The sequence below is a fragment of the Aegilops tauschii genome, chromosome 1 (genome assembly GCF_002575655.3).
Source record: "Aegilops tauschii subsp. strangulata cultivar AL8/78 chromosome 1, Aet v6.0, whole genome shotgun sequence".
In the NCBI taxonomy this organism is placed as follows: domain Eukaryota; kingdom Viridiplantae; phylum Streptophyta; class Magnoliopsida; order Poales; family Poaceae; genus Aegilops; species Aegilops tauschii.
The window spans coordinates 271,908,794-271,934,837 of record NC_053035.3 but is presented as its reverse complement, the minus strand read 5'-3'; the positions used below and the strand labels follow the sequence as shown (position 1 = coordinate 271,934,837).

The window sequence follows — 26,044 nt, the reverse complement described above, 5'->3', positions numbered from 1 at the left end:
GCTGCTGCTCCAGCTAGGAGGCAGCCAGCTGCTCCAGCTGCTCCCAAGGGTAAGGCAGCAGCCAGTAAATCTTCATCATCTGCTCCCAAGAGTAAGGCACCAGTTGCTCCCAAGGGTAAGGCACCAGCAACCAGATCTTCATCAGCTGCTGCAAAGGGACCAAGGTTAGCTTTCATGCCTCCAAGACCAAGTGATGGTTCCCAGAGAGCCAGGAAGCCCAGCAACAAAATGAAGGATTACTTGACTGCCTCTGGTGCAAAATGGTGATGATGGTGATTTGGTTGTGTTGATGTTGTATCAAACTATGGCATTTTGGTTGTGTTGTGAAACTATGTTGTGTTGTTCTGCTACTCCAGCTATGCTACTCTGGAATTCTATTAGTCCTGTGATCATCAACTGTTATGATCAATTTGTGTCAAACTATGGCATTCTAGTAGTACTGCTGATGCTGTGATACTCTTGATGCTGTGATAGTCATGATGCTGTGATAGTCATGATGCTGTGATATTCTTGATGCCTCGGCGTCGACAAAAAGCCAAAAACCCTAACTTGGCCTACTTGATGCCTCGACATCGACAAAAAGCCAAAAACAACCCTAATTGACCCTACTTGATGCCTCGGCATCGACAAAAAGCCAAAAACCCTAACTTGGCCTACTTGATGCCTCAACATCGACAAAAAGCCAAAAACAACCCTAATTGACCCTACTTGAAGCCTCGGTGTCGATAAAAAGCCAAAAACCCTAACTTGGCCTACTTGATGCCTCGGAGTCGATAAAAAGCCAAAAACCCTAACTTGGCCTACTTGATGCCTCGGCGTCGACAAAAAGCCAAAAACCCTTACTTGGCCTACTTGATGCCTCGGCGTCGATAAAAAGTCAAAAACAACCCTAATTGACCCTACTTAACTCAGAATCATCAGTTGAACAGGAACATACTAAAGCAAAAATCATCAATTGCAAACAGATTACTTAAGATAACATTAACCAGCTCTAAATACCACCAAATTCAGCACTAGTTCAACTCCATACATAATCATAGTTTGACATTCAGCACTAGTTCAAATAGCACCACATTCAACACTAGTTCAAATGCAAACATCTTACTTAAGATTACATATCCATAGTTCAGGAGTACTTATAGTTAATAGAATTTAAACTACTATCATTACAACAAATGCCAAACCACACCCTGCAAAAGGTCAGCAAATGCCAAATGATATTGCCCATTCTTCTCTTGCATTGCTTATCCATTTATGATGGCCTTGATCCCCTCCAGCTTCACATTGCTCTCTTCAATTGTCTTCTTGAGCTCATCAATGTGGATCTGCAAATTCTTCTTCTCTCTTGCTAGCTTCAACTTCATGTTCCTAATGACAGTACCTTGAGCAGCTGCTATGTTCTTCAAAGTGTCATACTGCTCCTGCAACTTGGTTGTTTCAGCATCTTTCCTTTCTATCACTGCCCTCTGCTCCTGGGCATCCATAAGTGCATTGACATCTTCAATCAACTTCTCATAGCTGGCCTGGAGTTTCTTCTTCTCTTGTGTCAGGTCATGAACAGTAAATGAATGCATCAGACATTCCTCATTCCTGTCCATCTTACTCTGTTCATACATAGACCACAACTTGGACAGTGCATTCTCAAGGGTAGTGGGCCAAGATGGATCAATCCATTCTACTAGTCCACAGTTTTTACCTTCCTGAAAAAAGAGTATTAACAAAACGAATTACATAACAGTGACTTGCTTACAATGATAGGCTAGATTACTTTATACTAAAATTCAGATCATGCTCTAAAGTAAACAACTACTAAGTAAACAATGCTGGTGTGCTAACCCATGAATATTCTGTCCTAAAATAAGCTAACATGGCAGAGTTAAAAAATGACCTAACTAAACAATATTGCCAGATCCAAACTAAACAATGCTGGTCTGCCAACCCATGCATCTTCTCTCTTAAAATATGCTAACCTGACAGAGTTAACAAAATGACCTAACTAAACAATGTTGCCAGAACCAGACTAAACAATGCTGGCAGAGTAAACAATTAATGAATCCACTGTCCGAACTTCACATTATAATACAATGCCTGCTGGAGTGCCACATTACATGTCCATGGCAAACAAATGACAGATCTGTTAAGTTAATCAACAACTTCCAATTAGTTAAGTTGGAACCATACCTTCTCTGCACAACAAAGAAACCTCCTGCCAGTGTGAATCCCTTCGAAAGCAACACGCCTTTCTGCTGCCTTCCCGTGTCCATGGCACAAAACATACATATCTGTCTCAGGGCCCTCGAAATCCGAGTCTTCGGTGCTAGCAGGAACCTGGAGTGCGAAGGAATGACAGAGATTTGGTCCAATGTTTGAAAAGAAGCTCATTCCAGAAATCCCCAAATATCAAACCCTAACCCTAACTCTGAGAACTGACCTTAATGGTGCCGTCGTCGGAATCTGAGCTCATGTACTGCCTGGTGTGCTCGCTGCTATCCGACCCATCACTCCACGACACCATGGCGCTGCGGCGGCGGCGCGGCGGCGACGGGTGCGGCGACCAAGAACAGAGCGAGAGCGAGAAGAGAGCGAGCGAGCAGAGTGGAGAAGGAGTAACGGTTCGCGCTTTTGACTGCTAGGACCGAACGGCGCCGTCTAACACCGTCTAACGGCTGTCGGGACGGCCTGGAGTGCCACGTACGCGAAAAACGGCCCCCACCTGTCATAAACTCACTTAACTCAGCCCGATCCGCCGATCAATGGTTTTTGCAAAACAATTACGCAAGACGTGGTGCTTTCTGCAGAGAATCTGTATCCTAGTGTTTTTCGCAAACCTAGCCCTCAAAGTGATGGTTTTATGCAATTTACTCACTGTAATCATCATGAGGTTACAAAAACTAGCTGCTTGAATCACACACATGAGTAGCACTGATACTTGCTAAGGAGAGTTGAACCTGAATTTTTAGTCAAGTGTTTCCCATTCTTTTGGTTCAGGATGGACAGAGTCATTACAGCCACCTTCTTGGACTCGAGATGGAGCTCATCCGAGGCATCCAGGAATAAGTACAAGCTGAGGCAATCAGTGCTGTACAAGTCACCACGCGGGTACATGCGGATGTACCTGTTGACAAAAATATAATTAGGTACCCGGGAAAAATTTATTTACAGAATGTGGTTAGTTATTGAAATCAGAAAGTTGTGGCTGAGCTTGGGTGTAGCCAGCGATTAACTTTGGACACAACTTCATGGCATTACACTTGTTCAAAAAATTTAAGCAAACCATCACTACGGGTACAAGATAATACAATGTTCCGCAAAAACAATCTGAGAAAATAATTGATGGTATGTGACACATACTAGGACCATACCAAATATATACGTTAGAATGAAATTTCTGTGAAAAATATATCCTAAACAACATAACATATGACCATGACATTTTACGCCAACATAGATTTTAGCACTACATTGTTTCAAATTTGTTCCTGAATTTTGGCACACCGTGATTACAAAACCCCTATGCTATTGAAATTGGAATGCGCTACCACATATCTGTAAATATCTGTATTGCATGCTTAGAGATTAAGCTAAAATATCCAGTTGGAATATCTGGAGGACTGGTAAGCTAAAGGATACGTTTAAGCTAAAATGTTGGATAACACATGCATACCATTTATATAAATTATTTGTGATGTAACTGTCTAATTGGTAATAGGTGCATACCATTTATGCCCGCCAACTTCAAATGTAGGAGAACGGACAGAGTGATCCAAGTCCAGTTCAAGGAAATTGTTCATGTTCCAAGTGTATGTCCCTTTGACGAACCCCTTCTCCTGGACAAAGAGGTTCTGAACTGTGGTAGGCTTCTTCTGAACCACAACAGCCTTCTTTTCCGGAGAGCAGGCATCAATTTTTAATATCTCCACAGCAAAGACACAACTATCTTCAACTAGAAAAGCAGATGATTTCAGTAGCTTCTTAAGAGGAATCAAGCAATGCTCCTTCGAGTAGAAATTCTTGAAATCAAAGCTGTAGCTAGCTGCGTTTAGGTAAAGGTTAGAAGATTAGAGAACAAATAACTTGTACGTAAGGTGCAAATATACCAAATAATATATAGCCAACCCCCACTAAAAACAGGTATATATTATCTATATAACCAACCATCACCCCAGTTCAGAAAGCCAGAGAAGATATCAAGATAGTGAAGTACATCCAAGTAATGTTGATCAAATTTAAAGAGAACATGTGTATGTAGTCCGAATCAAACAAACTTGACGGCAAAGAAAAATACAAAACGACTTCTTCATGGCAAAAGTAATATTTGATCGTAATGATGGAACCATGGTATTTATATCTCAAACTTATGACACACAGACTACGAACTCCTAGCTGTAATAGGATGGATGTGCTTGAAAAAATAAATCCATAAGACTACCTTTGCATCCATAGTACATTCCTTTTGAATGGTTGTATATTGACAACTCAAACACCGCATGCACTGTGTGAGCTGGCACCAAGCTTAGTTCGGATGGCACAAGACGAAGAGCAGCATATGGAGTTACAGAACCAGCTTCTTTATGCATTAGACTCACTTGCAGGTCCCTGGAAAATGAAATCATGGGAAGAAACCAAAGTCAGTCTAGAATTCATAACTGAAGTAGGAGTGAAGTCCAATTTCCTCACTTCATGCACCGTATCAAGCGTTAGCATCTGACTGTTTGTTTATGAGACATATAACGTGTATTAGAAACAAACCATATGGTATTTACATCTAGTACATAAACTCTGCAGAGTTTCTTTTGCAATTATGATACATACCAGTTATAACCAGAGCAGTGAAAAGGGCCAGATGTTGCTCTCTTAGCTCCAGTCTTAAGCAGTGATGAGAAGTCATCAATCCTCCATTCGAAATCTGGAACATGGGTCTTTCCGAAGTCCGGAATCCTCCATTCTGGATCCGGAACAACATGGGCCTTTCCTAGGAGTGCACGAGCTGATGTTTGCACAAGTGCAATAACTCAAAATTACAAAACAAAGAAAGAGAGAACATGCAATGGAAAAATTCATGTGCATGTCGCAGTTCCAATAAACAGGCTACAATATCGACCAGCGCAAGAATGGCCAACAACATATAAGTTCTTTATGTTCTGATTATATGAATCAAACTCTTGGATGCAATTATTTGTGATATGTTATTCATGTAACCAAGCAAGGGTAGAACAAGGCAGAAGATACCTGTAGTTTCTTATATATCATCATTCTGATATATCAACAAGACATCAAGACCAACTAGTTAGCAATCTTGCTAATTTATCAGCATGATGGTGATGGCAAGTACTTGTTCAATTCAGAGCTAGGATTTCATATTCTTACCTTGACTTTTGCCAAGGAATTAATGCTGTCAATTGCATCTAAGTTTTAGTTTATACTGTAAAACATACAGTCCAAACATCACAATTAACCGGACAAACATACATGAACTCTTGCAGTTGCCCATAGATCTGCCCCTTCCTCTTGTCTCCTCTGCAAGTAAGATCAAATCATACCACATCTCAGAGAAAGGTAGCAGATCATGCAAATACTACTGTACTAATTACCACGGCAGACAAATAATATTATCACGCCATAATGCAGGGTTAAGAGCATACAGATTCTTCAAGGGTAGAGCCAATCTTGGTCAAAATAACTACCACGGCAAGTGAAAATTATTGCCGGCGAAAAAAATAAAGGAGAGAACAAGAAGTGGAAATCCCTATACACGAGCAGGTCGATTAAAAATCTACGCGCTTTAGGCTTTAGACCTCGATTGATTACGAAATAAAGACAAGAACTTGCAGCGCAAAACCATGGATCCATGTTTCGTGAAAAGAAAAGAAAAAACTGCAAGTCTGAAAAACCCTCAGGTCCAGAAGAAAAAGTGAAGAAGAGTAGGATGCGATAATCCGCGGTAAGAGACGGGATTTGCGACTTCCATGAAGAATCCAAGGAAGAGGGAGACCTGGATTTGGGGGCAGAATGAGAGTAGCTCACAGTGGCTTCCTCGGCGTTCGTCGGGGTCCCGGAGCCGGAGGTGCGAGGGAGTGGGGTTTTAATCCAAGGAGAAGGGGATGGTCGCCTCTCCACCCTCCACAGTCACGAGTCACAAAGAGGAAGAGCACCTGCCCCTCACTTTTCTCTCCTCTCTCTCTCCGCCCGTCGCTCCGTTTTCCTCCCCAGCTCCCTTCTCGCTTGTTAAAGGACTTGCCATTCAGGCGCAAGGTTTGCCATTCTCGTGCAAGGCTTACTAAAGCAGACTGACGCGTTCACTGTTCTTACTTCTCTCCTTTTTCCTCTGCTCTGTGCTTTACTTCACTCGGCATAGGAGCTGTTGGTGGGTGGTAGCTGCTCTTTTCTTTAAAATAAAGGAAAACTTATTGTGTGAATAGGAACTCAAATTCACATTCAACTTAGAACCGGGATGCAGAGCTCAACTCCAACCGGCTGACCAAAACGGACAAGTTTGGGTCGGCCCAGCGGACACCCATGTCCGCTTTGGCGTTGCGCTGACCCGACCATTTTCGAGGTCGCCTGAAAAAATAAATAATGCAAATATTTGAAACTAAAAAACGTTAATTAAACATAAATACCGGCCACAAAGACCGGCGAGAGTTCGCGAGTCCACATTACATTAAATAAAAATATTTAATAAAACTAAAAAGTAGGAGGACGCGCGCTATCCTAGGCGTCCTCGTCGTCGTCGTTGGGGCTGATGAGGTCGATGAGCGTTGACGCCAGCCCAGCCTAGGGGAACGCCGTCAGCCAGGCTGTGGCGACGTTCTCCGGCGCCGGCGCGATCGCCACCGGCTGGGCTGCGCGGGCACGGTGCTCCTCTTCCTCCGCCTCGCGTCGCTCCTCGTCGCGCTCCCACTGCTCGAGCCGCTCCTCCGCCAGCCAGCGCCGCGGCCAGCGCTCGAGGTAGATATGCTCTTGCGCCGGTGTCGCCCCGTACCAGACGGGTGGCACGCTGACCCTCCCGCGTGTACCGCTTGGTCTTGACGGGGGTCGGTGCCGGTGTTCGCACACGAACACGTCACCGTGTACCCTCGACGCCGGGGGTGATGCACCGCAGCTCATGTCGAAGGAGACCTGCCGGAAGCGCGGTACGCAAGACAATCCGGCGGGCGCTTTTGTAGACCCGAAACCCCACACGTCCGGGAGGGACCCCGTCAGGGCGCGCGGCGGCTATGGGCTGCCCTAGGTCGGCCTGACCGCCCCTAGGGCCTCGAGGTTCGCCGCCCTGCAATGAAGAAGAACGAACGAAAAACGAGGAAGAAGAAGAACTAGAGTTAAGGAGAAAAGATAAAAGATAAAAAATGGTAGATGTGTTGTTCGATTGTGTGTTGTTCAATCGGCCGTCACCCCTTAAGTATATAAGAGGCGGCTGAACTTCCCGTGCAAGGAAAAAGCTTCAATTCACGTCCAAAACCCTAGTCCAATTCGGATTTGTTTGGTCCGAACTTTCCAAAACTGTTCGGTAAAATCTGGCTGCACCTTGCGAGCCATGTTTGGGGGAGTAAACGACCTCGGATGGAAACGAGCGCAAAAGCAATCTTGACCGTTTCGACGAGACGAACAACTTTCATGTTAAACGTTTTTTGATCTGAGGCCATCTTAAGAGGGTTTTCGGCTGTTTTCCAAAGTCTGCAGCAGCGAAATTCAAAACCCGGACGAACATACCCGGAGTGTCCAGCCATCCACACAGAAAATCAAAACCCGGATGGTTTGTCCCCGGAGTGTCCAGCCATCCACACAGAAAATCAAAACCCGGATGGTTTGTCCCCGGAGTGTCCGGCCATCCAGTGCAGCAGCGTCTTGTACTGACTGTAACTTTTGCATACGACCTCAGATTAAGACGTTTTTTTTATATCAAAATCGACCGTTTCGACGAGACGAAGACAATTCGTGTAGAAAATTTTCTCATATGAGGCCATATTGGGGGAGTAATCAGTCGAATAGTATTCTGGATACAAAATCTCATTACTTCGAACACAACTTCGGCCTTAGAGATGAGACGGGATGGCTATGGCCCAAATATCAAAGTTTCTCCTTTTGACGATCCGGAACTTTCTCACACTTTTCCATTTGAGGCCTTCCTAATTATGTTTTCGACCATGCCAAAATCTGGTGTCAACACATGCCCCCCTGTTTTTCGGCAAAGCTCGTGTGCCGAAAAATAACTTCTGCATAGCTTGTTCTAAGGACGATGTCAACACTCCATCGGCTATTTTGCATGTTCTTAGGACGATAAGTATATATCGGCCATTGCTTGTTTGAACCTCTTGATGCAAACTTGGGTGAAGACTTCTCAGCTTCTATAACGATCCGGTGATAAGGTTCCATAGATCAAAACCATCCTCCGAACCATATTTTTCACCATTTCGCTAGGATTTTGCAGATAATCAAGAATTAACTTCCTCCAATCCTTACTTCGCCTGCATAAAAGTTTTATTAGTGGTCGAAGCGGTGGGCTTTGGTTCGGCCTTGCCTATGTTGACAGGACCTAGCATCGGCTATTGATAGAAATGCAATACACCATGGTTAACATAGTAGCCGGATGCTTGCTGTGCCAACTCTTTCGAATTGTCATGTCTAGATATATGAACAATTTTAAAGCAACCCAAGGTAAATCTTGCATCTAGACATACCAAAAGATAAACTATAAGTGATTCGTCAAAACGTTGATAACTCTTGGATATTTGTTGCACTACTAATAACGAATCACCGGAAGCCTCAATATGTATAGCACCTATAGCAAGGCAAAGCTCCAATCCGAATAACAATGCATATTCGGCTTTGATCATTGTGCAAAAATATTTTAAGCGGCATGAGGCTTCACAAAATAGCTCCATATGGAGATAAATAAACAACACCAACACCTTGGCCATTGCTACAAATTTAACCATCAATATATAATCTCCATGGTACTAGAGAGATCAAGCTAAAATCAATATTATGCATGATGTCAATATGATGCTCAATAATAAACTCAACCATGATTTGGCCTTACGTAAATTCTGAAAACTAATAAGCCAAAGCACACCCAATCAAAACGTAAGTTCACTTTGCAATTTTGGTGAATTGGTTTATGTATAATATCTTCAATGGCATCAATTTGACAAATTCCTTTGCAAGCACTTATTTCAGTCTCTGCTCAAACTAAGGACGATGTTAGAATACCACACCGGACATTCTTAGATATATTCTTAGGGCGATAGATAAGTATCGGCCATTACCATGAGGTCCATGTAGAATTCACCCACCAAAGTATGTATAGTCAAAATAAACAAATGAAATAGCAATAAAATATTTCAGCCCCATTGTATTAGCAACAAAAATGTAACTAACCAAATGTATAGTGATTTGGTAATACCCTGTCATGATATAGAATATTATGTTGCATCCATGTATCAAAATAAATCCATGGAGGGTAATTGATCATACCTACGGATGAATTCCATGGCAAAGGAATCAACGGCATGGTTGAAGAAAATGGATGATGTGCTAACCGAAGATTTTGATGTTGTGATGCACACCTTCGGCTTAATTGTTTATTGCTTCCATTCTTCTCTTTCTTCACTTTTATTGTACTTATTGCAATAGAAGCATGCACATCATTTTTGTTATGATTGATCCTCTTGGGAACCCATGCCATGTTCTTCTGTCTCCGCTCTTGTGCACTAAGATTTTGTAATTCCCTCTTTTGCCAATACGATAAACTGAGTGGGCATCTCGGCTGTGATTCTGTTTTGACCTTGTGCACTCTCAACTTCTTTTCTTCAGATTTGGCACTTTGACTCTCAATAATTGGTTGCTTCGTCTCGTTGCCTTTAGTAGCCAATGTCAACACTTTAACAGGTTCTTTTTCATTTGAGATCAAATCTGAAGTTGCACTCTTACGACCATCTCTTTTAACACGGTAAATTGGCTTGACCACCTCTTTCTTCTTCCTTGAGCTCTGGACCGATTTCCTATGATTGAAACGGTCTTTAACATGTGATCGTTCAAATGATGATCTTCTCGGAGCTGCATAATATTGATGAGATGGTCTAAAATAAGATGGAGAATGTGCCCTTGTATCATACCTGTCCCATGATGGATATGGATCTACATGAGCATAGGGAGGCATCCACGGCATTGGTGAAAGTGCGTTATATCGACTAGAGGGGGGGGGGGTAAATAGGCGATTTTTATGAATTCTTCACTGAGGAATTTGCGGGTGAGGAAATTCCTTAGCGAAGAACTACTTGCAGCGGAATAAGTACTCAAGAGTAAGCATAGCAGAACATAGGCATGGTCATCATGATGAAATGAAGACAAACACAGAGTACAAAAAGCGTAAACACGGGATAGCACAGGATGAAGACAAACAGACTGAAGAAATTGAACTGAGGAAATTGAGAAAGTCTTCTGTCAAAGTCTTCAAACACAGATATGACAAGCACACAACACAGTAATGAGGAAATGAAAGAGTTGAGGAAATAGAACCAGTAAGCTTGGTGAAGACAATGATTTGGTAGACCAGATCCAACTGTTGTCTCAGTTGTACATCTGGTTGGAGCGGCTAGGTATTTAAACCTGAGGACACACAGTCCCGGACACATAATCCTTACCGTATTCTCCTTGAACTAAGGTCACACAGACCTCGTCCAATCACTCGTGGTAAGTCTTCAGGTGACTTCCGAACCTTCACAAACTCGGTCGCTCGGCGATCCACAATTCCTCTTGGATGCTCTAGACCATGACGCCTAACCATCTGGAAGAAGCACAGTCTTCAAAGGTAACAAGCGTCAGATCCACGCAGGGTCAATCTCCTTCAGTGATGCTCAATCACTTTGGGTTTGTAGGTGTTTGGGTTTGGGTTTTCCTCACTTGATGATTTTCGCTCAAAGTCCTCGGAGGATGGGATGCTCTCAAATGACAAATGTCAGTTTCTCTCGGAGCAGCCAACCAGCTAGTGGTTGTAGGGGGCGGCTATTTATAGCTTAGGGAGCAGCCCGACATGATAAGACATAAATGCCCTTCAATGATATGACCGTTAGGTGGGTAGATATTTTGGGACAGCTGGCGCATAGCACAGCAACGGTCAGAAATTTGAGTATCAAATTCCTCAGGGCTGTCATGTTCCTCACTGTGTAGGCAATCCGCACTGGCGAATTCCTAACTCCTCAGTCAGAACAAATTCCTCAGAGACCAGAAGAACTTCGTCTCTGTCACTGAAGAATATGACTAAACTGTATGGGATTTCCAATGGCTTCACTCGAAGGGATTGGTAGGTGTAGGATTTTTGAGTTGAGCATCACATGGAAATATCTCCTTAGTATTTCCTCGACCCCCTTTAACAGTACGGTGTTTCCTAGGACTCAAGAAAGAGAAAATGAAACTACGAAAACAAAAGTCTTCACGCTTCATGTTCCTCAAATGAATGCCAAGTCTTCAAGGTCACACCAATTTCTTCACTTTCAAAGTCTTCAGAAATCCAAAGTCTTCAGTCGAAGAACTTCATTTTTAGGGGTCGACTTTCTCTATAAATATCAAACTCCTCATAGACTTATAGACCTGTGTACACTCATAAACACATTAGTCCCTTAACCTATAAGTCTTCAGTACACCAAAATCACTAAGGGGTACTAGATGCACTTACAATCTCCCCCTTCTTGGTGATTGATGACAATATAGGTTAAGTTTTCAACGGGGATAAACATATGAAGTGTAAATACTGATATTGAGGAATTTGATTGCAAGATATAGAAGAACTCCCCTGAAGATGTGCATAATGAGGAATTTGCTTTTGAAGCAATGCACACTTGAAGAGTTGAATCATGGAGATCTCCCCCTATATCTTATAATTCATACACGCATTTGACATAATATATGAAGAATTTGAAATGCATGATGAAATATGGTGACTGATGTAATTCAGCATGCGTGCAATAAAATTAACGAGGAATAAGCATGCAGAAGAAACAGCAAAAGTATCAGGCCACCATAGAGTTTTAAGTTTACAACTCGATCCAACAAAGTCATCAGAAGAACGAGAGTTGTAACTTAGAAAAAAAACGCCCATAGAAGATAGACCTGCTTGAAGACTAACTCAAATTTCTCCCCCTTTGTCATCGAATGACCAAAAGGTTCAAAAATGAGGACTAACGCCCCTGAAGAATATCAAGTTGATGAAGGAGCGCCAGCGTTGTTGGGGTCGTTTGTTGATGTAGGGCCTGCCGCAGTGTCGTCCAAGTCTTCATGCTCATCAGTTTCGCGCGATGAAGAATAGGAGCTGGCCACCAAGGAAGGAACCTTGACCTTCTTGTATTTCTTCGGTGGAGGTGCAGACCAGTCAAAGTCCTCCTTGGGACCCATGTTCTTCAGATCTTCTTCGCTGTAAATGTGAGACAGAACAGCCCAGGTGCGACCGAAGACTTCATGGAGGTAGTAATGGTTTTTCTTCACTGCATTATGTGTAGCAGTCATGTTGTGAAGAATTGAACCAAACTGACGCTTAACCCATTTATGGTTTCGATCCACCTTCTGGTGAAGACTTAGCAGAAGTTCACGGTCAGTCATCACACGAGGAGCAGTAGCTTGAGGATTTGGCTTGGAGGCATGGGCAGCAGAATCATGAGTGGAAGAGTCATCATTGGTGGAATAAGATGCAGCCTTGCGAAATTGACCATCCAATGGACGAATGCCTTCATCTATAACAGCTGGTGCCTTGCCCTTTTCGTCAGCTGAGGAATAGGTCCGCTTGAGGACTTCAATCGGGGGCAAGTAGTTGAGGTGATTCTGAAAATCAGCTTTGTAGTTGAGTGAAGACCTTGTTCTGATGAATCTCATAATCCACGGTGCATAAGGCTTCAGCTCAAACGGTGAAAGTGCAACATTTGCCAGAGTCCTCATGAAGAAATCGTGATAATTGACAGGAATGCCATGAATGATGTTGAAAACCAGATTCTTCATGATGCCAACAATTTTCTCATCAGATGAGTCGTGGCCTTTGATTAGACTCATAGTCTTCGTCAGAATGCGATAGACTGTCCTTGGTACATACTGCAATTCCTTCACGAGGAATTTTGTCCTTGAGGCTTGACCTGGTTTCAATGGCTTCATCAGCACTTGCATATAGTGATCAGTAAGCTCAGGTTCTTGGTACATGCAACGAGCTCCTTCAGGTGGAGAACTGATGGGCAGGGCGTGAAGTAATTCAGTGGCCGGTGCCTTATAGTGAGTATTTTCAGTCATCCAGTCCAAAACCCAGGAGTTCACATTGTCAGGATCTCCTGTGATGTGCAAAGTTGCGTAGAATTGAAGAATGAGTTCTTCATTCCAATCAACTATGTCTGTGCAAAAGTTGAGGAGGCATGTGTCATGAAGCACACTGAGAACAGGAGTGAAGCATGGCAGTGATTCCATGTCCACATGAGGAATATGCTCATGGTCGAAGACTTTGTCCTTGTTGAAGAGCAGTGAAGAATAGAAGTTGGCCTGGCTGGCGGTCCAGAAGCGCTTCCTTCTAAGACGAGCAGAATCATAGGGATTGTAGTCTGTGAAGAACACGTGCTCGCCAAAGAAATCATCAGCCTTGAATTTCTGCTTCTTTGAGAATGGATCCTTTGGCTTGGGCTGAGGAGTGTCAGTCAATTGCATTATCACCTCAGGAATTGCAATCTCAGGTTCTTCAGGCTGAGGAATTTCAGCTTCTACTCCAGTGACAGCCTGGGTCTTCAATTCTTCATGTACATTTTCTTCAGCACTAGTGGCTGGAATTTCTTCATGGACAGATGGGGTTGCACGAGGTTCTTCAGATCCCATTTGTACTTCAGTAGCAACAGGGGACTGAGGAATTTGCTGTAAAGGTGTGAAGAGTGGAGAGTTGGGGTGCTGACTTTCCCAAAAGTCATCATTCATCACTGGTGTGGTACATCCAATGTCCACGTCTTCATCTTCTATTTCTTCAAAGCCGGCCTCTTCAGCAGTAAACTGAGGCATAGGCGAGGAAACAGCTGGAGTTGAAGGGATTTCATCCACTTCAATTTCTTCATCCATCTGCTCTGACGAAGCAGCAGAAGGATTTTCTTCATCAGATCCGCTAGGGATCACATATTCTTCATCAAAAGGAACAAGGTCCTTTGATGGCATGGTTGAGATCGGAACAACATCAATGGGGTTTGCAACTGAGCTGGTCAATTTCTTCATCTTCTTCGGAGCTGAAGAATCTGATGAAGCTGATGCTTTCCTTTTCTTCACTACTGCACGCTCTGCAGCCCTGGTCTTCTTCACATCTGATGCAGATGGAAGAATTGGAGTTGGGGTAGGCGCAGGAGGAGCAGAGGAATGTGGTTGATTTTCTTCAGGCACAACTGATGCAGTTGCCCTGACCTCTTCATTTTCTTCAGGTGCACCACTAGTGGATGCCCTGGCAATTTCATCAGCGGCTGGAATGTAGTCATCAGCCCTGGAACTCACATTTTCTTCAGTAGCCTGAATGTCATCAGCGGTGCTGGCATGTTCTTCAGTTGGCTGAGCAGATGCTTCAGTCTGAGGAATTTCTTGTTGCGATGGGGCTGCAACATTGTAGGTGAACTTCTTGGTCAGTTTAACAAACCTGACCTTTGCTCCTTGCCAATCAGCATAGTAAGCATTGAAATCATCGCCGAGGACTTTGATTTCAGACTGGATCTTCACAAGATCATCAGTTGTCATAGAGACAACATTGTTCTTTAGGAATTTCTCCTTCCTGTACTGCGCTTTCTTGATCTGCCTGGCCTTCTCAAATTTCCATTTCTCTTCTTGCATGAAGGCAGTCAGCATATGATTTTGGCCAGGAGTCAGCTTGAAGTCAGGCATAGGAGTGTTTGGGTCCTTGTGCCAGAGATCAATGTAATCGAGGATCAACTTTGGACCAAAAGCAGAGGCACATTTGTGCCCTTGGCTCTAGCGGCCCTGACTTGCCTATCTTTGATGATTTCAGTAAGTTCTTCATCATCAGCTTCGTCTTCTTCAGACGGCACTTGGAAGGCGACCTGCTTCTTGTGAGGACTTGGGCGAGAACCTCGTCCAGCAGTGGTCTTTGTCTTCAGCAGAGAGGGTCCTGTTGAAGAATTTGGAGCAGCTGAGGAACTAGCTGAAGCTCCAGAGGCAATAGAGATGCGTGTAGTCCTTTGGCACGTGGCCAGATGCACAGGTGCTGAGGATTTGGTCGGAGCAGCTGAGAACTTATGCGGAGGAGCTAAGGATTTTGGAGGAGCAGGAGCAGCATGAGGAATTGGCCGTGAGGGCTTTGAGGATTCTGGCCGTGAGGGCATTACTGAGGAACTTGGCCTTGAGGGCATTGAAGGTGAAGCACTTGGCTTACGCGCAGGCTTCTTTGCCATGGATTTCTTCGGCTTGACAGAGGCCTCAGCGGCAGTAGCAGCAACAGAGTCTTCATTGAATTTCCTCACTGCTTCTCTGGCTTGTCTAGTCAGCTTGGCCTGGCGCTTGGCCCATTCATCAGGATAATCCTCACCACGCTTGAGGCTGGTGGGATCAGCTTCTTGGCCAGGTGCCAACGGAGGTCTTGGGCATGGAGGATTGAGTGCGAATTTCTTCATGTACTTGGGAGTCACATACCTGTACTCCGTCCACTCTCTTGCTCATCTCCTCTCTATCTTCTGAATGCGCACCTTGCGCTGATTTTTATCTTCCTCAGGGGGTGTGCAGTACCCAGCATAGATGTCCTCAGGGATTTCAAATGCAGTGTTGACCTCAGGCCTCTTTCCTCCTTTCTGTGGCTTCTTTCCATCAGCCATTTTCTTCAGATGAGGAATTTGAACAATTGAATTCTCTGAAGAAGTATGCAACTTTTCTTCGAGGAACGCTGCAAATGAGTTAAGTTGATGAGAACCTAGAGATTCAGCAGCGGACATGAGTACCTATGAACAGAGTATAGTTGCGAGGAATTTGGAGAGGTCATATGCGTTCTCAGAAGGTTAAAAAAAAACAAGTTTGAGGAATTTGACCAGATGAGTCTTGAAGAATTTCACTAAGCGTTCTTTGTCTTAGGTTCCAGAGTTGTATAGATCGAAGATCCACACAATTGAGGAATCTTGAAGAAAAATTATTGCTTAGAGAAACGAATCAAGAACAGATGACATGTGAGGTGTTTAGTGTGTGAAGAATTTGAAGAATAAACATCTTTGAAGATTTTGTAGAAATCATTTGAATCAAAGAGGGCAGTAAAAGTAACTTTTAATTACCCTGGACAAAGAACGCGACGAACTGTGAGGTAGAGATGAGAAGTTCATCTGTGCAGATCTTCCACGCCCTAACTCGGCGGAGGAAGATGGCTACGGCAGCGGCGGAGTGAAGATTTCCGTGGCCGGCGCGAGTACGGCGGCGACGAGGTCGAGGCAGTGAAGCTCTTCCTCACCGGCGACGATGAAGTAGCGGCGGCGCTAGGGTTTGAGAAGCTCGAGCTGGAGAGAGGTCGAGCGGAGTAAAGGAAGTGAGGAAGGGGAGAGGGGGTATTTATAGCCACGGTGAAAAACTGTTCGCCCAAAGATTTTGGACGAACGTGCCCCTGACCCTTCTCATTCGCTTGACATGTGTCACCCACGTACTGAGAAGTGGAGATCGTGTTAGATCGTGGGTGAATTGATAAGTATTTCGTGGGATGCGGAACGGTTTGAGCGGCAAAGCCGAAAATTTGGATAAGATAAGTTAAAAGTTCCGTTCGCAAATTCTTCAGCTGACAAGGACACAGTGAAGATTTTGAACGAGTTTCAAATAGAACGCACATGAAGAATTTGTGAATAGATTGGGTTGAGTATAGCATAGAGGGCGAAGGGTCCGATCACATTCACTTAGCAGAAAAACCAACTTGAAGAATTAGCCATAAGTGAATGTTGTAGAGGACGTAAACACACACACACACACACACAGATATATATGTTGTAGAGGACGTAAACACACACACACACACAGATATATATATATATATATATATATATATATATATATATATATATATATATATAGCCAATGAAGTAAAACGACGGAAACAGTGAAGACAATGCAAAGTTGAAGAAAATGAACAACTGAGGAATTTCACTGAGGAAAAACTCAAATAGAAGATTTTCAACTTTTGGTGGTGGCGTGACCCACCGTATAAGAATGATGATTTCAGACACCGCGTACAATTGTCGTAGTGTTCCGAGAATCAAATTCTTCGTTAATTTCTTCACACTTAGAGTGTTATTCTTCATTGATTGAAGAAAAACGTTTCTTCATGTGTTGCACATCTAAGTCATCAATTTTGCATAAGTGTTAGGATGAGTGTCCTTTTCAAAGAACATTCGAAGATTCTAAGATATTTAGCTCACACCGCAACTTGCTAAATCTCTTCTCATCCAAGGGCTTTGTGAAGATATCGGCTAGCTGTTCTTCAGTCTTCACATGCTCAATAGAAATGTCGCCCTTCAACACATGATCACGAAGAAAATGATGACGAATCTGAATGTGCTTTGTCTTCGAGTGCTGAACTGGGTTGTGAGCAATCTTGATGGCACTCTCATTGTCACAGTAGAGAGGCACATTCTTCATGTTGACGCCGTAGTCCTTGAGAGTTTGCTTCATCCACAGCAATTGAGCATAGCAAGAACCAGCAACAATGTACTCAGCTTCAGCAGTAGACAGTGATACGCAGTTCTGTTTCTTCGAGGACCAACAGACCAAAGATCGTCCGAGGAAATGACATGTACTAGATGTTGACTTGCGGTCCACACGATCACCAGCATAGTCAGAGTCAGAATATCCAATGAGATCAAAAGCCGAGCCCTTGGGGTACCATAATCCAAGTGTTGGTGTGTGAGCTAGATATCGAAGAATATGCTTCACAGCCTTATGGTGTGATTCCTTCGGTGTAGCTTGAAATCGGGCACACATGCAAACACTAAGCATAATATATGGCCTAGATGCACATAAATACAATAAAGAACCAATCATGGAGCGGTATACCTTTTGATCGAAGTCAATACCATTTTCATCAGTGCACAGATGGCCATTTGTGGGCATCGGAATTTTGACGCCTTTGCAATCTTGCATGCCGAATTTCCTCAGTACATCCTTGAGGTATTTCTCCTGAGATATGAATATGCCATTGCGCTGTTGACGAATTTGAAGACCTAAGAAGAATTTCAATTCTCCCATCATAGACATTTGATATTCTTCACTCATCATATAGGCAAATTCATCACTATAATGTTGGTCAGTACAGCCAAATATAATATCATCAACATATATTTGGCACACAAACAATTCACCATCATAAGATTTAGTGAAAAGAGTAGGGTCGAGTGAACTGGGTTTGAAGCCTTTCTTCGTGAGGAATTCCTTCAAAGTATCATACCATGCCCGAGGGGCCTGCTTGAGGCCATAGAGGGCCTTATTGAGTCTGAAGACTTTGTCAGGATGCTTTGGATCTTCAAAACCTGGGGGTTGAGCAACATATATTTCTTCCTCAAGCTTACCATTGAGGAATGCACTTTTCACATTCATTTGATATAAAGTGATATCATGATGGTTAGCATAAGCAAGTAATATGCGAATAGCTTCAAGTCTAGCAACAGGTGCAAAAGTTTCATCGAAATCAATTCCTTCAACCTGTGTGTAGCCTTGAGCTACAAGCCGTGCCTTATTCCTCACCACAAGGCCATTTTCATCTTGCTTGTTGCGGTAGATCCACTTTGTGCCAATGATATTGTGCTTGCGAGGATGTGGACGTTTAACCAGTTCCCAGACATTGTTGAGCTCGAATTGATGTAATTCTTCTTGCATGGCCTGAATCCACTCAGGCTCCAAAAATACTTCATCTACCTTAGTGGGCTCTATGATAGAGACAAAAGCATAGTGCGCACAAAAGTTAGATAAATGTGAAGCTTTTGAGCGTGTGAGAGGACCTGGTGCTTCAATGTCATCGATGATCTTTTCAACTGGCACTTCTTTTGCAACGCGAGGATGAGCTGGTTGTCGTCGAGGAATTTGATCAGCATTTTCTTCAGCACCATTTTCTTCAGCATTTTCTTCAGGTGCATTAGCTCGACGTTCTTCACGTTCTGGAATGAATTCTTCAGCTGATTCTTCGGTAGGAATGACATCCTCAGTAGCCTTGAACTTGATAGTTTCCTCAGGTGCTGGTTCATCTATCACAGAGGGTAGGTGCTCTCTTTGCGAGCCATTAGTTTCATCGAACCGCACATATACAGTTTCAACAACCTTGTGAAGAACGTTGTTGAAGACTCTGTAGGTGTGCGAGTCCTTTCCGTAACCAAGCATAAAACCTTCATGTGCTTTCGGTGCAAATTTAGCATTGTGATGAGGATCTCTAATCTAACATTTAGCACCGAAGACTTTGAAATAACTCACATTGGGTTTCTTGTCAGTGAGGAGTTCATAGGCAGTCTTCTTGAAGAATTTGTGAAGATATACCCTGTTGATGATGTGGCACGCAGTATAAATTGCCTCAATCCAGAAGTGACGAGGCGTCTTGTACTCATCAAGCATAGTGCGAGCCATCACAACAAGAGTTCTGTTCTTGCGCTCCACGACGCCATTCTGCTGTGGAGTGTAAGGAGCAGATAACTCATGAGTAATACCAAGTTCATCAAGATAGTCATTAAGACCAGAATTCTTGAACTCAGTTCCATTGTCACTTCTGATGTGCTTGATTTTCACACCGAAGTTGGTTGAAGCCCTCGAGGAAAATCGTTTGAAGACTTCCTGCACTTCATGTTTGTAAGTGACAATATGTACCCAAGTGTAACAAGAGTAATCATCAACAATAACAAAGCCATAGAGAGATGCATCATTTGTGACTGCTGAGTAATGGTTAGGACCGAAGAGATCCATATGAAGCAATTCAAATGGTCGAGTAGTGGTCATGATAGTCTTTGCTGGATGCTTAGCCTTGGTCATCTTTCCAGCTTCACAGGCTCCGCATAAGTGATCCTTGAGGAATTTGACATTCTCAATGCCAATGACGTGCTTCTTCTTCACAAGCGTGTGCAAATTCCTCATGCCTGCATGACCAAGTCGTCGATGCTATAGCCAGCCTTCTGAAGCTTTTGCAAGTAGGCACACGGCTGGTTGCGGTCCTGTAGAGAAATCAACAATATACAAGTCTCCTCTCCTAAAGCCTTCGAAGACTTTGGAATTGTCAGCTTCCATAACCACAACACAACGATACTTGCCAAAGACAACAACCATATCAAGATCGTAAAGCATTGAGACAGACATGAGGTTGTATCCTAAGGACTCAACAAGCATGACTTTGTCCATGTGTCGATCCTTTGTGATCGCAACCTTACCTAGACGCAATACCTGACTTTTGCCTTTGTCAGCGAAGATGATATGCTTCAGATGCGATGGTGATAAGGGAGCATCCATCAATAGATTCTTGTCACCAGTCATGTGATTTGTACATCCACTATCAAGGACCCACTCAGTGGCTTTGGGTTGATCATCCTGCAGATGAATTAGTGCAGCTTACGAACTTCATATACTTCATCAGTGAAGAATATGATATCACAATTCATCAGACCAATTTCATCAAGCAATGCAACAGTTAAAATAGTATGAGGACGTGAGAAATGAAAGTTCATTTCTTCATGATTAGCCTGCGTCCTTTCAGGCACTTTTCAGGTCTCCAGCAAATTCTTCAGACGTTTGAGCACGCCTGGAGACCTGACCCTACATAAGAGATTAGTCCTTTTTCTTCACCACCCACATCTGAAGGGGTGGCAAAGAGTTCATCACTCTGCGAGCTCCATACGAGAAAGGTGGCATAGAAGCCAATCCATTTCGTTTCACATAAGAGGAGTTAGGGTAAGCATATGAATAAGCAGAGAAATTCTTCGAGGACTTATGAACATAATGATTAGAAGAATAATGCTCATATTCATAGCCCTTAGCTCTTCCCTGCGAAACAGAGTTGTTAGCACGATGATGTTCATATGAGGACTTTGATCCTTTTGAGGAATATGATCCACGTGAGGAATTCGATCCGTATGAGGACTTGGATCCATATGAAGAATTTGATCGGGGGTTCCTGTTCTTCACAGGTGGTGTCATGAGGACATTTACCTGAAGACTTTCAAGGCACCTTTTGGGAACCCATATTTTCTTCATAGGAGAACCGTTCCTGCAGTTAGTGCCAACATATCTAGCAAATACTTCACCATTCTGTTTTTTAAACAGTTTATAGTTGGAGTCAAATGACTTATCAGAAGAATGAGAAGATTCACATGTAAAGCCAGATAAATTAGATGGATCAACTGGAGGTCCCTTTGCAGCAACCCATGAGGTTTTGGGGTACTGCTCAGGCTTCCAATATGTACCATCAGCATTGAGTTTCCTCTCAAAGGCAATACCCTCTTTCCTAGGGTTCTTGTTGAGGATATGCTTTTTAAGCACATCACAAAGAGTCTGATGCCCTTTGAGGCTTTTGTACATGCCTGTCATGTACAATTCCTTCAGCCCTGCATCGTCAGTGATACTAGCAATGTCCTCAGATGAGGAATTAGTGATAGCAGAGACAGTTGAATAATTTGTAGCATTAGAAGCATTTGAACATTCAGGTTAAGAATTAGCAGATTCACGTTCAATGCATTTCAAACATGGAGGAACAAATTCTTCCCGAGCAGCGCTGATTTGTTGAGCAAGTAATGAATCGCGCTCTTTCTGAAGATCTTCATAACTCACTCTTAGCTTCTCAAGATCTTGCTTTCTTTGAAGAAATTCATAAGAAATCTTTTCATGATCAGATAAGAGAGTGTTATGATGACCTTGAAGGTTGTCAAACCTAGTCTGAAGTCTCTGAAGATTTTCAGTCAAGGTTTTAGTGCGATCATTTCTTCACCCAACATATCATCAGTTTTGTCTAGCATGTTTTGAACCTTTTCAAAAGCCCTTTGTTGTTTCACAGCAATCTTAGCAAGTTTAGAGTAGTTGGGCTTGAGGTTTTCATCAGATTCATTCTCACTAGATTCAGATGAGGTATATTTGAGTACCTTGGCACCCTTTGCCATGAAGCAATAGGTGGGAGCGTAGTCATCATTGCCTTCATCAGCCTTGTTGGTGAAGCCATTTTCTTCAGAGTTGAAGATAGACTTGCTGACGAAGGCAGTAGCGAGAGCTAGACTCGCTACTCCAGACTCGGACTCCTCAGATGCTTCCTCTTCCTCATGTTCCTCAGATTCAGCTTCATAGTCCATTTCCTTGCCAATGAATGCCCGAGCCTTCTTGGAGCTGCTCTTCTTGTGAGATGAAGACTTTGAGGATTTTCATGATGACGATTTTGAGGATTTCTTCTTTTTCTTCGCATCATCAGAACTGTAATCCTTGTATTTCTTCTTCTTTGATTCCTTTTCCCACTGAGGACAATCTTGAATGTAGTGTCCAGGTTTCTTGCATTTGTGACAAAGCCTCTTCTGGTAGTCACTGGATGAGGAATCATTGCTCCTTGAGGATCTTCCAAAGCGACCACGTCTTGAGAACTTTTGAAATTTCTTCACGAGCAGTGCTAGTTCCTGGCTCAGTTCTTCAGCATCACCAAGGCTGCTGCCAGAGTCTTCATCTTCAGACTCAGAAACTGCCTTGGCCTTCAGTGCACGTGACCTGCCATAGCTCAAACCATAGAGGTCTCTCTTTTTAGCAAGATGGAACTCGTGAGTATTTACCCTTTTGAGGATATCAGCGGGATCAAGTGACTTGTAATCAGTACGTTCTTGTATCATCAATGCCAGAGTATCAAATGAGGAATCAAGCGATCTCAACAATTTCTTCACCACCTCATGGTCGGTGATGTCAGTGGCACCAAGCGCTTGAAGCTCATTTGAGATGTCAGTGTGACGCCCCGAGACCGACGCTCCAGAAGACTTCCATATATTTCGTGTTCGCCGTGTGTTTTATTTTTGTTTGTTGCATTCATCATGTCATCATGAGCATTGCATCGCATGTTTTCTAAAAAACTTGCACCCGTTGATAGTTGCCGCTTCTTCCTCGTCTGTGTTGACCTTTCTCAAGACCGACCATTCGTTTGTTGCCCGACCGCTTGACCCTCTCTACACAATACTCAAACCCCTCGCGTGCGTGTCCGAAACTTCTCCGAACCCGACCCGGGCAGTCATGACCGTTGGATTCGGATCATCCCCAAACATCTATAAAACATCTTCAATTCTTATTTAGGCTTTCCTAACCTATTTATTCCGGACCGTCCGATTACGATCGGAGGGACCGAATAGACCCTAAGATAACCAACCACCTATATAAAGAACCTAACCCTAGCCCTAAGCTGTCCCATCCATCCATTCCCTCACCCGTTGCCGCCACTCCGTTTTCCTCGGGATCCCTCCCGATCCAGCCGACCCGACCATCTCCCTAGTTTTCAGCGCGGGCCAACCACCTCCTTCCTCCCGTCCTCGAGCTTGCCGGAGGCCTCCGATGCCGCCGGAGCAGCAGCAGCAACAGTCCCAAATAGCGCCGCCCATGACCTCGTCTCCAGCCAGAACGAGACTCCCCGTGCTCCTCCACCTCGCCTCGTCGTCCGACGACCGGCGCCGCCGCCGGTGACCACGAGATAAGCTCCGCTGCCCTTCTCCTCCTCATGTTGTTTCTCCGCCTCCCTCGTCTTACCTCCGTGTCTCTCTTTCTCTGTTCAAACAGGAGCGTGTCCGACTGTCCTTGCCACCGCCGCACCTCGCCGGATCCGCGACACCCACCACTGACCTGCTCCGTGCCGGCCAGTCCTCGGTGAATCCACCCCAAGCCTCACGCCATCACCCACCGGAGCCAGACAGCGCTGGATCCCTTCCTCCTGACCTCCTCGGCTCCGGCAACCAGGTCATGCCGCCGCTCCCCGTGCCTCCTCTCTTTTCCCTGCTGCTCCTCTCTGAACTTACCCCGCCATGGCCGCCTGTCTGCAGGTCGCCGATGCACCCGACGGGATGAAGCTGCCGGTGCCCCTGCTCCAGCCCTGTGTCGCCTTCCCCCGCACCGATCCCAACCCCATCGACCCGCACGGCCACCCCGCGCCATGCCCGTGCGCGGGTGTCCTCTGCATCGAAGCCCTGCTTCGGTTGCAGAGAAGAACGAGCGCCTCGACCCACCCTGCAATGTCGCCTCGCCAGCCCATATCGACCGCCCGGATCCGTGCCTCCGCCGCCCTTGCCCGTTCCGGTCGGATCCCGCCGGCTGGGCCCCCTCCCCGGCCACCGGCGCCCTCGCCGGAGACCACCTGCGCCGCCCGCCAAGTCCCCTGCTTCACCTGCTGCTGCCTGCTTCATCCACAGACGCACGCAGCCACATCGACCCAGCACATCCGTTGACCGATTCGTCAACTCGGCCTCCCGTGCCAGATCGCGAGGCCCAGCGCGCCAGCCTCTGCACCGAACGGGCCTCAGCCCACTAGGTGAGGCCAACCCCAGCGCCCAGCCGCCCCTGTTGCGGCCCAGTTCTTTTTTTTTCAGTTCGGCGATTTTATCTAATTTCCAGGAGACTGCAGATTTGCAGAAAAACCCACCATGTTCATGCATGTAATAACTAATTAACCATGCACCATATGTAACTAATTTATATATGTAAAATGCTCAGAATTTCATCTAGTTTCATAATCTGCTTCTCTCATCCATGTTTAAAATGTTTAACTTGCTGTTTGCATTAATTTGCTTAAATGCCATGCTAAAATGCTTTATTTCATAACTAATTAACCGTAGCTCCGAATTTAATAAAGTTTATATGTAAATGGGGTAGAAAAATGCCTAGTTTAACTTGGTGCACTTTTCTTTTACTGTTTAACAACATTAAAATATGTTTTAGGGCAGAACAGTAGCTAATTCGAAAAGTGGACATGGGGATTTTCCGGAATAGTTGTTTGTTGTTCCGGCCTCATTTAAACTTGCCTAGATAGGTAGTTTTCATATGCTTCATCCCTTGCCATGTTTAAAAACATTTAATATTGTTGGGTACATAAACAAGAGTGAACTAAATAAATGTTGTGAAGTTTCGTCAATATGCAACTCGTTGCATATTGAGCTCCACTTAACTTGTAGTGTTGTTTGTTGCACTTTGCCATGCCATGCTATTTAAACCGGACATGCATCCTACTTGTTTGCGCATCATGCCATGTTTATGTGATGGTTGTTTACCATGTTGTTTGCTTCTTTCCGGTGATGCTTCTTCTTGTTAGTTCCGGTTATGTTGCGATTGTGAGGATTTGTTCGACTACGTCCGGTTGTCTTCTTCATGGACTCGTTCTTCTTCCTTGCGGGATCTCAGGCAAGATGACCATACCCTCGAAATCACTTCTATCTTTGCTTGCTAGTTGTTCGCTCTATTGCTATGCCGCGCTACCTACCACTTGCTATATCATGCCTCCCATGTTGCCATGTCAAGCCTCTAACCATCCTTTCCTAGCATACCGTTGTTTGGCTATGTTACCGCTTTTGCTCAGCCCCTCTTATAGCGTTGTTAGTTGCAAGTGAAGTTGAAGATTGCTCCATGTTGGAACATGTTTATGTTGGGATATCACAATATCTCTTATTTAATTAATGCATCTATATACTTGGTAAAGGGTGGAAGGCTCGGCCTTATGCCTGGTGTTTTGTTCCACTCTTGCCGCCCTAGTTTCCGTCATACCAGTGTTATGTTCCTTGATTTTGCGTTCCTTACGCGGTTGGGTGATTTATGGGACCCCCTTGACAGTTCGCCTTGAATAAAACTCCTCCAGCAAGGCCCAACCTTGGTTTTAACATTTGCCACCTAAGCCTTTTTCCTTTGGGTTCTGTAGACTCAAGGGTCATCTTTATTTTAACCCCCCGGGCCAGTGCTCCTCCGAGTGTTGGTCCAAACTAGAGCACCGTGCGGGACCATCCCTTGGCAACTTGGGTTACGTCGGTACCTGTACGCTTAGCTTATCCGGTGTGCCCTGAGAGCGAGATATGTGCAGCTCCTATCGGGATTTGTCGGCACAGCGGGTGGTCTT

At 44.4% G+C, this 26,044-nt stretch overlaps 2 protein-coding genes and 1 pseudogene across 4 annotated transcripts; all 3 read right to left on the bottom strand.

Moving 5' to 3' along the window:
* Window positions 1-970: 970 nt before the first annotated feature.
* LOC109761482 (uncharacterized) lies at window positions 971-6,271 on the bottom strand. 3 transcript variants are annotated; one of them, XM_045234581.2, is made up of 9 exons: window positions 5,993-6,271; window positions 5,470-5,517; window positions 4,813-4,987; window positions 4,430-4,596; window positions 3,718-4,033; window positions 2,949-3,115; window positions 2,432-2,713; window positions 2,182-2,328; window positions 971-1,700 (listed from the first exon to the last, which is right to left on the bottom strand). In XM_045234581.2, exons 2-7 carry the CDS (start codon window positions 5,489-5,491, stop codon window positions 2,499-2,501), a joined length of 1,062 nt encoding a protein of 353 aa, XP_045090516.1. In that variant the 5' UTR covers window positions 5,492-5,517; window positions 5,993-6,271; the 3' UTR covers window positions 971-1,700; window positions 2,182-2,328; window positions 2,432-2,498. The 3 variants fall into 3 exon arrangements, with proteins under 3 accessions (XP_045090516.1, XP_045090518.1, XP_045090520.1); XM_045234583.2 differs by having other exon boundaries at window positions 6,025-6,271; XM_045234585.2 differs by lacking the exons at window positions 971-1,700; window positions 2,182-2,328; window positions 2,432-2,713 and having other exon boundaries at window positions 2,772-3,115; window positions 5,993-6,251.
* On the bottom strand, window positions 1,245-2,464 carry LOC123495653 (uncharacterized). Its single transcript, XM_045232134.2, has 5 exons — window positions 2,432-2,464; window positions 2,182-2,328; window positions 1,971-1,996; window positions 1,697-1,700; window positions 1,245-1,604 (listed from the first exon to the last, which is right to left on the bottom strand). Exons 1-5 carry the CDS (start codon window positions 2,462-2,464, stop codon window positions 1,245-1,247), a joined length of 570 nt encoding a protein of 189 aa, XP_045088069.2.
* A 503-nt stretch (window positions 6,272-6,774) lies between the features above and the next one.
* LOC141028854 (uncharacterized) lies at window positions 6,775-22,867 on the bottom strand (annotated as a pseudogene).
* Window positions 22,868-26,044: the final 3,177 nt, after the last annotated feature.